Source organism: Pelodiscus sinensis, chromosome 13 (genome assembly GCF_052426305.1).
Source record: "Pelodiscus sinensis isolate ZL-2025 chromosome 13, ASM5242630v1, whole genome shotgun sequence".
Lineage (NCBI taxonomy): Eukaryota > Metazoa > Chordata > Testudines > Trionychidae > Pelodiscus > Pelodiscus sinensis.
In genome coordinates, this window is record NC_143064.1 from 3,396,014 (window position 1) to 3,408,206 (window position 12,193).

At 52.2% G+C, this 12,193-nt stretch overlaps 1 protein-coding gene across 4 annotated transcripts in view; it reads left to right on the forward strand.

Moving 5' to 3' along the window:
- DOCK11 (dedicator of cytokinesis 11) overlaps window positions 1–12,193 on the forward strand; it is a 130,488-nt gene that overhangs the window by 71,799 nt on the left and 46,496 nt on the right. For 2 of the 4 annotated variants that reach the window (XM_075941156.2, XM_089781793.1), the window contains exons 27-34: window positions 746–817; window positions 1,250–1,396; window positions 1,784–1,867; window positions 2,353–2,464; window positions 4,551–4,589; window positions 6,560–6,738; window positions 8,183–8,299; window positions 9,905–9,980. In XM_075941156.2, the coding sequence (XP_075797271.1) occupies window positions 746–817; window positions 1,250–1,396; window positions 1,784–1,867; window positions 2,353–2,464; window positions 4,551–4,589; window positions 6,560–6,738; window positions 8,183–8,299; window positions 9,905–9,980 (826 nt within the window). The remainder of the gene's footprint in view (window positions 1–745; window positions 818–1,249; window positions 1,397–1,783; window positions 1,868–2,352; window positions 2,465–4,550; window positions 4,590–6,559; window positions 6,739–8,182; window positions 8,300–9,904; window positions 9,981–12,193) is intronic. The other 2 variants (XM_089781794.1, XM_075941158.2) reach the window with 1 other exon arrangement.

Consider the following 12,193-nt stretch of genomic DNA (forward strand, 5'->3'; position numbering starts at 1 on the left):
TCAATAACTTTTTCATATTCGCTTTCTCCATTCCTGTCACGATTTTATAGACCTCTAGCATATCCCCCCCCCCTTAGTCTCCTCTTTTCTAAGCTGAAAAGTCCCAGTCTTTTTAAGCTCTCTTCAGATGGCATCCTTTCCAAACCCCTCATCATTTGTGTTGTCCTCGTATGATGCACCTTGGGGATGTTTCCACGTCATTCATTCGACATACAACCACGGACCGTTCAGGAGAGAGAAGTGGTCTGATTTGGCATTTCTGCCTAGGAAGGCGTCCCTTTCTGTGTCCTCCCTCGGCCCATGCGTAATGTTCTTTGGGCCCAGTCGTGCTACCTTACCCCCCATGCCAGCGCCAGTGGTGTCACCTGGCCCTTTCTGCATGCCTTTGCATGATCAAAGCCCCCGGTCCTGCAAGTGGATCCTCTCCAGGCAGACCCTTGCTCCTGCTGGAGGCCCACTGATTTCATGGGGACTCCATCCCAGGGCCAGGATGGGCTGCCTGGATCCAGGTTCCACAAGGCAGAGGGTGTCCTGACGAGCCTTTTCAAGAGGCAGTCTACTCGCCTTCAGTCTGTGTCTCAGAATCGGTTTAAAAGGCGTATTTCAGACACGCATGAAAGGGCGCTCTCGGTTCAAACTGCTGTCCGTGTGGCTCCTCTGGCCATTGCAATGCTGCCTTTTCGGAGTCGGAGCCATGCGCTCGGTCTGTCCGGGAGAAGGACTGATCTCCGTGTGTTTGTTCTAGTACTCCTGGTTTTTCTTCGAAGCACTGGCAAAGTCCATGGCAATGTACCTGATAGAAGAGAACAAAATCAAGGTAAGCATGCCTGCCCAGGGCCCCAGGCACACGAGATGTCACAACATCAGCCTCCTTCAGGCAGCTGTTCTGCAAATTTTACCTCCCCAGAAAATGTGCCGCCCATGTTCAACACACCAGAAAAGCCCAGTCAGAATTTATTTTTACTTCTCTCCCCCCACTTCCCCTGCCTTGTACTTCTGTCGCTGTAAATTGTGGTCTTTTTCTTAGGCTCAGTTCAGCACAGACCTCCCGTATTTGAGCTGCAGGGTTACTACATGAGCTGGTAGCAGTAGTAGGCTGTTCCCTTCCCGTGTTCCAGCCTCGTGAGGGACACATATTGCCCCAGGGTGCGGTGTGTAACTGAGCATTCATTTGTGCGGCTGCTTCAAGGAAGCCTGCACATGAATCCCTTGGCCCTGATTGGACGTTCGAGTCTGTGTTTGATTTCAGCTGCCCCGAGCCCAGCGGTTTCCTGACTCTTACCATCACGTTTTGCATTCGCTGCTTCTCGCCATAATTCCCCATGTGACCATCCGCTACAGCGAAATCCCCGAGGAGTCCAGGAATGTCAACTTCAGCTTGGCCAACTTCCTGAAGGTCAGTGGCTTTCTCCTCTCTCCCAGGCTCAATGCATGCAAGGCAGCTAGCGCCGAACATGCTGTGAATTCACCAGCTGGGGCTTTGCTGCATAGCTTTCGGAGCAGGTAAGAAAAGAGGACTCTGCACGGTTCAGAGGGGGCCCGCCATCCTGCCTAGCAGCTGTGCTGTGGCCGGGTTTAGTGGTGTGCTCTCATTGCACTCTCGTCCCCTGGAGGTGGATCACTCCAAACGCTTCCACAAAGCAAGTTTATAGAGCAAGTTTATCCAGCAGGACATGGTGTGACTCTTGGCAGGGCTGTGGGCGAACTGACTCTTGGGCCATAGAGACAACGTAGGACAGTGACACACTGTTCTGGGGATGCTAATGTGCTTCTCCCTCTGCAGCGCTGCCTGACGCTTATGGACAGAGGGTTCATTTTTAACCTGATCAATGACTACATGTCTGGATTCGGTCGCAAAGACCCGAAGGTGAGCGCTGGATCCGTCGCAGCAGCCTGTCAGGGGAAGGGAGGGAGTTATATTTGTCTATGTCAAACAGAGCTTGCAATTGGCTGCCGCAGCAACATGTCTGCGATATCCACTCCGCGGAGAGGTGTCTCCGTGTGCTTGGAGAACGCCGATTCTGTTCTCATTTTAAAATCACCTGAGAGATCAGGAGCAACCAAGCTCATGAGGCGCTAGGGAGTGTCAGAGGCCCATGTTAGTTGGCCCGGTGAGTATTTGGTGAGACAGAGAGTGGGGCAGAGATGACAGGAGGTCACTGTGGCTTATAAAGGCTGCAGAGAAGAGACAAAGCAGTAGATAAACCAGCCCCAAAGGGTTACTGACGTGATGGACCAAGTCCTCCTCATGCAAGCCCCAGCCCGGGGGTAACTCCACCAGCAGTGAACAAGCACATTCCATGCCAGCTAGCAACGAGCTAGTCACACTAACATCTTGTGTCTTTTATCCAGATCCTGCTTGAATTAAAGTTTGAATTCCTGCAAACAATTTGCAACCATGAGCATTACATCCCTTTAAATTTACCGATGCCCTTTGCCAAACCAAAACTTCAGAGGGTTCAAGGTACGTCTCCTCGCATCGAATTGGTTCGACAGCCCCACCGAGTTGGCCTCGAGGGGCTCCCTCGCTGGCATCGGGTGGTAGGTTTTGGTGAGTGCCCTTGGGGAGTCCCCCTTGGGCTATCCACTGGAAAGTTATATGGATATATGCTGCTTCTGTGTGACCGGGTCCCCAAACAACCTCTGGGGCAACACTTTCTGGGTTTCCTATGTTTAAATAATCACACTGAGCTGCTCTAGAGAAATTCTCTAGCGTCTGGGCAAGGTTCAGGAAATATGTCGTAGATGGTGAATCAGCTGCCCTTTCCCACAACCTCCGATGTTGGCCCCCAGAGTGGATGGCTTTCTGCTGGGACACAGGAGACCTGGTTTAGCTCTCCGCTATGCTGCTGGCTCAGCGGGTGACCGGGTTGCTGCCTCAGGGTGTGTCTACGCTGAAAAAAGAAATTTAAACCCCTCCACGGTGGCGAGTCTCAGAGCTCAGCTCGATGGCCACGGGCTTACAGGACAGTGCTAAAGTAGCTGTGCACACGCTCAGGCACCGAACTCCACATCCATGAGAGGGCTCCAAGCCAGAGTGAAAACAGCTGCATGGCGCTTGGTGCCTCTGCGTGAGCCCCACAAGCCTAAGTCAGCAGCCTCTGAGACAGTTGTCACAGGATTTTCTGTCATGTAGCTGTGTCCTGTCAGTTCCCCATCCGTACCGTGCGGAGACCAGCACTGCTCGATCTCAGAGGTGTGCCTGAAGGGTGTCACAGGGAGGAGGGGGGGAAATGGTTCTCCTTGGCCTCTGAGAATGGGACAAGAAGCAATGGGCTTAAACTGCAGCAAGGGAGGTTTAGGTTGGACATTAAGAAAAACTTCCTGCCTGTCAGGGTGGTGAAACACTGGAATAAATTGCCCAGGGAGGTTGTGGAGTCTCTATCATTGGAGATATTTAAGAGCAGGTCAGACGGGTCAGCAGCCTCTGGGTCTTGAGCCAGACATGGCTCAGTGCAGGACCAAATCTGGCTCTTCTGGCGTTCCCAAAATACACACCACTTTTAACATTAAAATGGAACATTAATTCAAAATTCTCAAAGCGCGTCATGACGCATGGCAAGCTGGTCTGGCTGTGTCTTTCACCTGCGCCCAGAGGTGAAAGGAGGGCGCTGCATCTCCCTGCCTGTTTTCTCACGTTACTTACTTCTCTGAGCTGCCCAGCCCAGACTAATCTGCATCATGCTCACGTAAACAGGCCACCGGTCTGCCTGGCCCAGGGTAGCAGCAGGCACTGCTGGGAGTGGCTGGGAAAGAGGCGATGTTAAGCCCGGGGCCTACAGTTAAGGCAACCAGGCAGGAATGCTCTGGCTTGAATGGCAAACCTCTCTGTAGTGGCAGCCTTCAGACTGAAACCCTAAAAGCCCCCGAGCTGCCTCCTTGTAGTTCAGCACCGACAACTAAATGGTTTTCCTTCCTTCTCACAAAGCAACATGGCCGGATCGGTTCACCCCAGTCTGGCTGCCGGGCACAAGCCTCACGTGGGCCTGCAGAGATGTGGCATTGTCGTGTGCACTGGGACATGTCCGTGGGGCAGTGGGGGAGACTGTAGGGGTAGTTCACAGCATCTGGAGTTGTCTGAACCCGGAGAAGTTCCCTTCCCCCCCCTCCAACCTTTGAGTGCCCAGTTCCCACTAGAGGCGGGATCGTTGGCAGGGGGCTGGCAACGGGGCACAGTGTGAGCGCGCAAGACCGTCCCTGTGGTGGGCCATGCCCCATTATGAACCCGAGGCATCCCTAAGCAATTTCCCTGTGGCTTTCCAGAGAAATCCTTCTCTACATTCCCCCCATTCCCTCCCCCATAGTTTTCCTGAAGGCCATCGGTGTTTCACCAGCAGCTCGAATTTGGCCGCGCTCTTGTGAGCACAACTCACCCTAGCCAGTCCTTGCAGGTCGCTGCCACCCAGCTCAATGTCGATTCGTCGACACAAAAACATGCTAACCGCGCGTTAACAATGCCACCAATGCTGCTCAGGCGAGGGCGGGGCAACGATGCTTGAAGTTTTGCTGTGTTTTTATTTGTTCCTTTTCTTTTTTTACGCATGACTTAGATTTTTTTTCATTTGCTGTGGAACGGTTCACTTCAGTAGGTAGGTTGGACCGGGACCATTGAACCATCTAATGTCAAATTAAATACGCCACTTTGAATTGGCTTCCTTGCTTGTGTCCAACTAACCGAAATAACCCTGGTGGGGAATAGAGGTAGACGTCTATTAAAACAGCTAAAACTCTGCACTGGGTGGCTTCTGCAGCTTGCTTCCTGTTTGCCCCTGAATTCGCACCTCGATTCACCTTGGATCAGACTTGGACCAGCAGCATTTCAAACAGCTGTTATGTTTGTCATCAACATGTCAGGGCTGCTGGGAAACTTAGGCCAAGTCTGGCTCTTTGCCGCACTGTCACTTCCTGGCTCTGGGGTGTGCAAAATCACGCCCACGCCCCGAGGGCCGCGAGTTACAGTGCTGTAAAGCGCCAGTGTAAACCAGGCTCCGGCGCTGGGGGCTACTCCCCTTGTGGCAATCAACTGTTCAGTGTCGACAGAGCTGGAGGCTGGGATTTTCACAGCTGTCTAGCTTCCCGGCCTAAGGGGAGCTTTCCCTAAGCATGGGAGTTTCCAAACAGCTGGGAACAGGGTGGCGGCCAGCTGAGGGGGGAGGCCACCTGGCTTGCAGCTCATCCCTGAGGCTGATAGGGGAGAGCCCAGCAGCTGGGTGCGGGGAAGCGTTGCTCCTTGGGGCTGTGCTACAGAGGCCGTGGGTCAGGAAGAGCAAAAGAGGGCTGCTGGTAGAGCTGCGGCCATGACAGCTCCCATCCTGGTGAGCTCCCCGTCCCTAGGGGGCCTGGTTTGAAGCCTGGTGTTCGGAACCAGCCACAGGGCCAGAGCTGGGTGGTGACGGGGCATCCCCATTTGCCTCCTGTACTTTTTAGCTCTTCCTGCAGCTCGATCTCATTCTGTAGTTGCAAGAGGCTGTCCCCTGTGTGCTGGGACTCGGTATTATAACTCTGGCCTTCGCTGCCGGACCAGGGCTGAAGGGGGCAGCACTGCCATGACAGATGCAAAATAAACCAGTGGCCGGACGCAGGATGTGGATTCCTTCCCACCCTGCTGCACCCAGCGGCCTATTGCCACTAGGCATCACTGCCATGCATCTCTCATTCTCTCTATGCTCAGGGCTCGAGCTTCTCACCGGCTTGTTAGCTCACACAAGCATAAACCGCCCCAGAAAGATGCCACGTCATGGTGTGTTATAACCCCTCCCCCCAGTGGTTATAATAGTCCCCGGGGGCTCGCATTGGGGGTTAGCAGCTCTCGTCCCTCTCCGCTCTCTGTGATGCTAGGACGTCAGTCAAACTCTGCTGTGCCGGTCCGTGGAGCAGTACAGTGAACAAGGCCTCTCGGGGGACTCCTAGGTCCAACCTTGTCACCAAAGAGAGGCGCACCTTTCAACATGAAACCCAAACAGGAAGCACTAGAGAAGGGGCGGGGAACTTTTTTTGGGTCAGGGGTTGCTGACCCACAGTAAAACCAATCAGGGGCTGCACACAAGTGAGAAGCCAAAAGGAAAATCACAACCCCACCCAACTCTCACTGCGGTGGCCACCGACTGAGAAGCAGAAAGACCCTCCCCACCTTCCCTTTGCACACCGGAGCCTGGAAGGGGCCCAGCCTGGTAGAGTGTGTGCCTTCCAGCCCTGTGGGAAGGCAGCTGGGGGGGGCTGGAGCACCAGTGTGGGTTCCCCAATACTGGGGGAGAGCCCTGAGCCTCAGAGGCCAGATCAAGCCCCCAGGCCTTAGGTTCCTCGCTCCTGGGGTGTCTGTCCTTGGATGTGATTGAAGTTGGTGGGCAAAGCCAGTGGTCCATTCCATCTGAATCAGAAAGCAACTGCCTTGAATGATGGGTGCAAAAGATACAGGGCTGTTCCGGGTCCCTGAAGCACCCCCCGCATGCAAACGCTTTACAGAGGGGGCGGTATCTGTATTAGGAATAAATCCCGACTCCTTGCTTTCTCCAGAGTGAAATCCTGCAAGCCCCGCTCAATGGTTTGCTGTGTGTTGCAGATGTAAACCTGGAGTACAGTTTAACCGATGACTATTGCAAGCATCACTTCCTGGTGGGACTGCTGCTGCGGGAAACCGCCGTGGCTCTGCAGGACAATTACGATATCAGATTCACAGCCATTGCTAGCTTGAAGAATCTCTTCATAAAGCATGCGTTCGACAACCGATACCAGCACAAGGTAAGGCCTGGCTTGAAGGGCAGCGCGCAGCGTGTCGTTGGGGGGTCGCTGCAAAGACACACGAGGCGTTTGCCTTTGAGCGTTCGTTAGCATCGTGTTCCTTTTTTGAGACTGATTGTGGATAATTGGCAGGCACTTCCCTACGCTGTGGGGAAAATTCAAGATGGAAACAGCTTCGTCTTCTGCTAGTCATTCCCGTTGGTTTTAGCCATAGTGAGCAGTCGGGTGATGACGCCCTGATCCAACGAGGAATGGAAGCACATGATTAGCCCCCTGGAGACTTAAGCACGTGCTTTCCTGGGCTAGGAGTGTATTTCATATGCTGTGATCTGGAGAGAGATGCGATCTCTAGTACACAAAGATAAACTGATGTTTTTCTAGCTAGTCAGTGTCGCCCGCAGGGAAAAGGGTTTGGGGGAGGTTTGGTTTGAAAGGCCCACGTTGTGTTTCTGGTGCCTCTCTTCCAGAGTTGTTGACTTGTGTGCCATGACTTGAACTCGAGTCCGACGTAAGTCGCCGAGGTGACTCGACTTGAGACTTGACTCCAGTTCATTGTTTGTGACTTAAGACACGACTTGAGACTTGCTAATTTTGTTAAATCGACTTGGTGAAAAAATTGTCCGAAAATGCTGATATTGATGGCTTGTACAAAAGTGACTTGACATTTTTTAAATTAAGACTTGGGACTTGACTCGAAAGTGACTTTAGGGACTCAAGACTCGACTTGAACTGTAGTGACTTGAGACTCGACTTGGACTTGACAATGACTTGAAGACAACACCGCTCTCTTCCTCCAGCTGTTTATGGCAACATATTGTTAACGGTTGGAAGGGTTCTGCTATCCCTGGACTTCCCTGTCAGCGATTTCTGCCAGCGCAACCCCTCTCTCTTTCCTAGAGAGCTAGGCAGGCAGGATTCGGTAGCAGGTTCATTGTGCTTCCCGCTGATCTCTGCTGACTTCTGCCGCTTAGAAACCCCGAGGTGCCATGCTCAGCGTTTGGCGGGTTGAGACAGAGGAGAGCTCTGTGTCCCTAATGGACAAAGGGATCACAGCCACAACTGGTTCATTCAGCTGGGCACTCGGCGCTGTTGCAAACCAGGCTGGTTATTTAAAAGAAGGGTGGCCTCATGCGTAGGATGCAGCTGGAGACTCTGGAGGGCTGGGGACAATAGCACATTCTGCCACAGACTTCCTGTGTGATGTTGGGCATGTCATTTAGCCCAGCTGCTTGCCATCTATCAAATGGGGATATTTCCTACCTCAGAGGGGGGGAGGCGGGGAGATCGCAAAACTCCTATGGAAGAGAGCTGATGGAGTTACTAGCTACGTCTTTCTAGGCTGGAGCCATGAGCAGGGATCATCTTTGAGAAGTTCAGGGGCTTCTCCTACATGTGAAGTTGTGGGTGGTTCCCTGCAAAGTGTGTGTCACCGATTGTCTTTCAGAACATGCAGGCAAAAATAGCCCAGCTGTATCTGCCCCTGGTCGGGCTGCTCTTGGAGAACATCCAGCGACTGGCTGGCCGGGACACCCTCTACTCCTGCACTGCCATGTCTAACTCGGTGAGTCTCACTGCACGGGCCAGGCACTGGCGGGTCTCTTCCTGCTAGCTCGAATAGCGGCATTTCCCTCTGCTGTCCCCTCCTCGCCAGGCAGACCCCCCTCGCACTCCCTGGGCAGGCGCCGCTCGGGGCTCTCCCCTTCTCCACAGAGCAGGGCTGCCAGACCAGCCTCCTGGGAGCAGGTGTATGTGCGTGGACACAAGCAGTTCCTCAGCTCGTCCTTTGTCCTAGTGTTTCACCACCTCCCATCTGGGGGTCTCTAGTAATCCTGCTCCTACAGTTTCCAGGCCCAGCTAGCGTCTCTTCTCACAGCCCGCTCTCGGCTCTATCCCTTCCGGTTTCCTTCCAGCCCCAAAGCTACTTTCTCCAGCACCTGGCTGCTTCTTCCATAGACCCACCACCAATGCTGCCTCGAATCTTTTCCATTCACGAGTGGGATTTTTCCAACTGTGTGCAGAATAAATTTTTCTATGTGCACCAAGGCATGTGTGAATGTGCACCACCAGTAGGTACACAAAATCTACCTGGGAGCGCTCTGCTAATCAGCCGGGCAGCATTGGATTCTCTCCTGAGTGGCCGCACAAGTGCCCAGCTTCCAGGGAGTACTGCCCACCACCCAAGCCAGCCCCGCTCCCTTGTGGTTCCTCTCTCCAGCTTGCCCACGCCCCTCTCGCTCCTTTAGCCCTGCAGCAGGTCTTCCCACTCCCGGCAGATCCCCGCTCCTTGGAATTGGCTCAGTTGGACTCATCTGCTGTGATGTACGAGCCACAGGCCTGGTCTTCCCGCAGGGTCCAACCCACATGCACTGCTCTGTCCCCCTGCCCGCTGGTAGCCTGCCCCGGTTTGCTCTGCAGACAAACACATGCGTGCGCTTGTCCGTAGCCTAGCTGGATCTCGCTTGTTTTGTTCATTTCACATCCCTTCTGACTCCGCTCCGAATCTCTCTGTGCGGCAAGGTGCGATTGCTTTGCCCTTTCATTTGCAGTCTCGAACACGCTCTTTTCCAATCTCCCCTACGTATGCGTTGTCGTCCGAGCAAAGCCCGTGGGTGTGTTAATGTCCCACCCAGCCCTGCTCTCGCACACGGATGTGCATTTACAGGTGGAGTTGCGTGTTCGTATCTGAATTTGGCCTGGCCCATTTATTCTGGGCAAGTAGTTTTTTGGGACTGGAAAGTAAAATATCAAATTTTTGGAGCTGGTCAATGTTTCAACAGAAATCTTGGGGGAGACTGGGGAGAAAAAAATGGACAAAACTTTTGTTACAAAGTTGTATTGTTCTTTGAACAGCTTGGCTAGTGGATTCCTCCTCTTCCTCCTGATAGAAGTGGGTGAGGAGAGAGATTTTTTTCTTTAATCGCATTAGATATTTTTCATCCCAAATTTGCAGCGCTGACTAGTGGGTAGTCACTGCTATGCTTGTATATCCCATACACCTGCTGGGTGTGACATATCAAGACCACTTCCAGAGAAAATAATACAAGAGCTTCCTTGTAGCTCAGGCAGTAGTGGCTCATGCACTAAGATCCAGAGGTCCCGAGTTCGGTTCTGCCTGTTGGTGGTATTTGACACTGCTTTTCCATCTCTCACATCTGTTGTCTTGCAGGCATCCAGAGAGGAATTTTTGTGTAATTTTACATCCCCTTCAAACAGATCGAGTCTGATTGTGGAGAAAGAAACAGGTAAATGAGCTAACTGAAGCATAATGAAAAGGTCACTAGTGCAAACTAAAAGCACTTTCCGTATATTATTCAAAACATGTAGCAAGAAAGGAGAGAAGAGAACAATACAGCAAATGCAGGATGCCCGCCTAATCTTCCATGGGTCAGAAATTTAAATGATTAAAAATGGCAGAATTCTGCTCCATTCCTTGCCCAACCCACCCAATGTGAGGGACTTCATGTCCTTAATGGTACCCAGGGCTAACTTCAGCCATGCTTCTGCTGAGTAGCTCTGAAATCAGTAGAACTGCTCAGATATATTAGAAGCAAGAAGAGGACCAAGGAAAGGGTAGGCTGATTGCTCAGCGAAGAGGGAAAAACAGTAACAGAAAATGTGGAAATGGCAGAGGTGCTTAATGACGACTGTGTGTCAGTTTTCACCAAGGAGGTTGGTGACGATTGGACCACCTACCATAGACAATGCCAGTGAAAATCAGATAGGTTCAGAAGTTAAAATAGGAAGGAAAAGAATAAGTTAAAAATTACTCTGAAAAATTAGATGTCTTTAAGTCACCAGGGCTGGATGAAATGTATCCTAGAACACTCAAGGAGCTGATTGAGGAGGTATCTGAGACCAAAAGTTAAATATGAGTCAACAGCAGGACACTGTTGCCAAAAAAAGCAAACCTGAATCTGGGAGGCATTAACAGGAGAGTTGCGAGCAACATACACGAAGTCATTCTTCTGCTCTACTCTGCGCTGATTAGGCCTCAGTTGGAGTATTGTGTTCAGTTCTGGGCACCGCTTTTCAAAAAAGAAGTGGAGAAACTGGAGAAGGTCCAGAGAAGAGCAACAAGAATGGTGAAAGGTCTAGAGAACATGAGCGATGAGGGAAGACTGAAGGAATGGGGCTTGTTTAGTTTGGAAAGGAGAAGACTGAGAGGGGACATGATAGTAGCTTTCAGGTATCTAAAAGGGTGTTACAAGGGGGAGGGGGATGGAATTGTTCTCCTTGGCCTCTGATGACAGGACAAGAAGCAATGGGCTTAAACTGCAGCAAGGGAGGTTTAGGCTGGACATTAGGAAAAACTTCCTGTCAGGGTGGTGAAGCACTGGAATAAATTGCTTAGGAGGGTTGTGGAATCTCTATCACTGGGGATATTTAAGAGCAGGTTAGACAGATACTTGTCAGGGATGATCTAGACAGCGCTGGGTCCTGCCATGAGGGCAGGGGACTGGACTCGATGACCTCTTGAGGTCCCTTCCAGTTCAAGTGTTCTAGGATTCTGATAGCAAGTGCCACCCTCGGTAGAGCCAGGGTCTGTCCATATTGCATTTGGGGGAGCGGGGAGGAAGGGGGGTGCAGCTCACAGACAGTTACCCACCCAAAACTCCATCTAGCTAGTCCTGTTGAAAGCCTCAGTGAAGATCTGGTGCACAAACGAGGAATGCATGTGTGTCCTTAGGGTCCCAGTGGGTTTGAACAGCCCTCCCTGCAGGCCAAAGGCTTACCGCGGCTTCCCTGCCCTCTCAGTGGTGCTAGATCACAGCTAGAGGAGCCCTGTCTCTGGACTGGAATCACGTCCTTAGCTGTAGTGTAGACATACCTACAAGCCTCAGTCTCGTAACCGATGAGATGATTCCAGGGCGTGATTATTGCTGGATGAAAACTTTTCTTGAGTGTTTATAAAGAACTTTGTTCTTGGGGGGCGGGGAGCCACGAGACGTGTTAAAAGCTGTATTAAAAGTCAGGAGAGGATTTCCTCAGGTAGGCATGGGAGACAGTCTGCCTCTTTCCCCAGGTAAATGCAGTGGGAGCTGAGTAAGAGCGGGTGGAACAGATCCATGGTGAATATTCAACACATGGAGTATCAGTTATCAAATCAGCTGTCAAAAGGCACCATCTGAGGCCCTTACTTACACTGAAATCAATAGGAGTACTGGTGGCAGGGCTGCAAATGGGGCAGGTGTGGGGCAGTTATCCTGGGACCCAGGTCTGGGGCTCCTGGCTGCCACTACCACAGTAGCAGCCAAAGCCCTGGGTCCTTTAAATTGCTGGCAGAGCCCTTGGCGATGCACCAGCCCCGCCCCTTCTACCCAAGGCCCCTCCCCTTGAAGCCTCGTCAGCCCTGGCGAGTGGAATCACGTGTTAGGGTGAGTAAGTGGAACTGAATCGGGACCAGAACATGAGGCTACTACTCTAAGTGAGCTCGGCGCGCTTTGGGCCTCTTCGT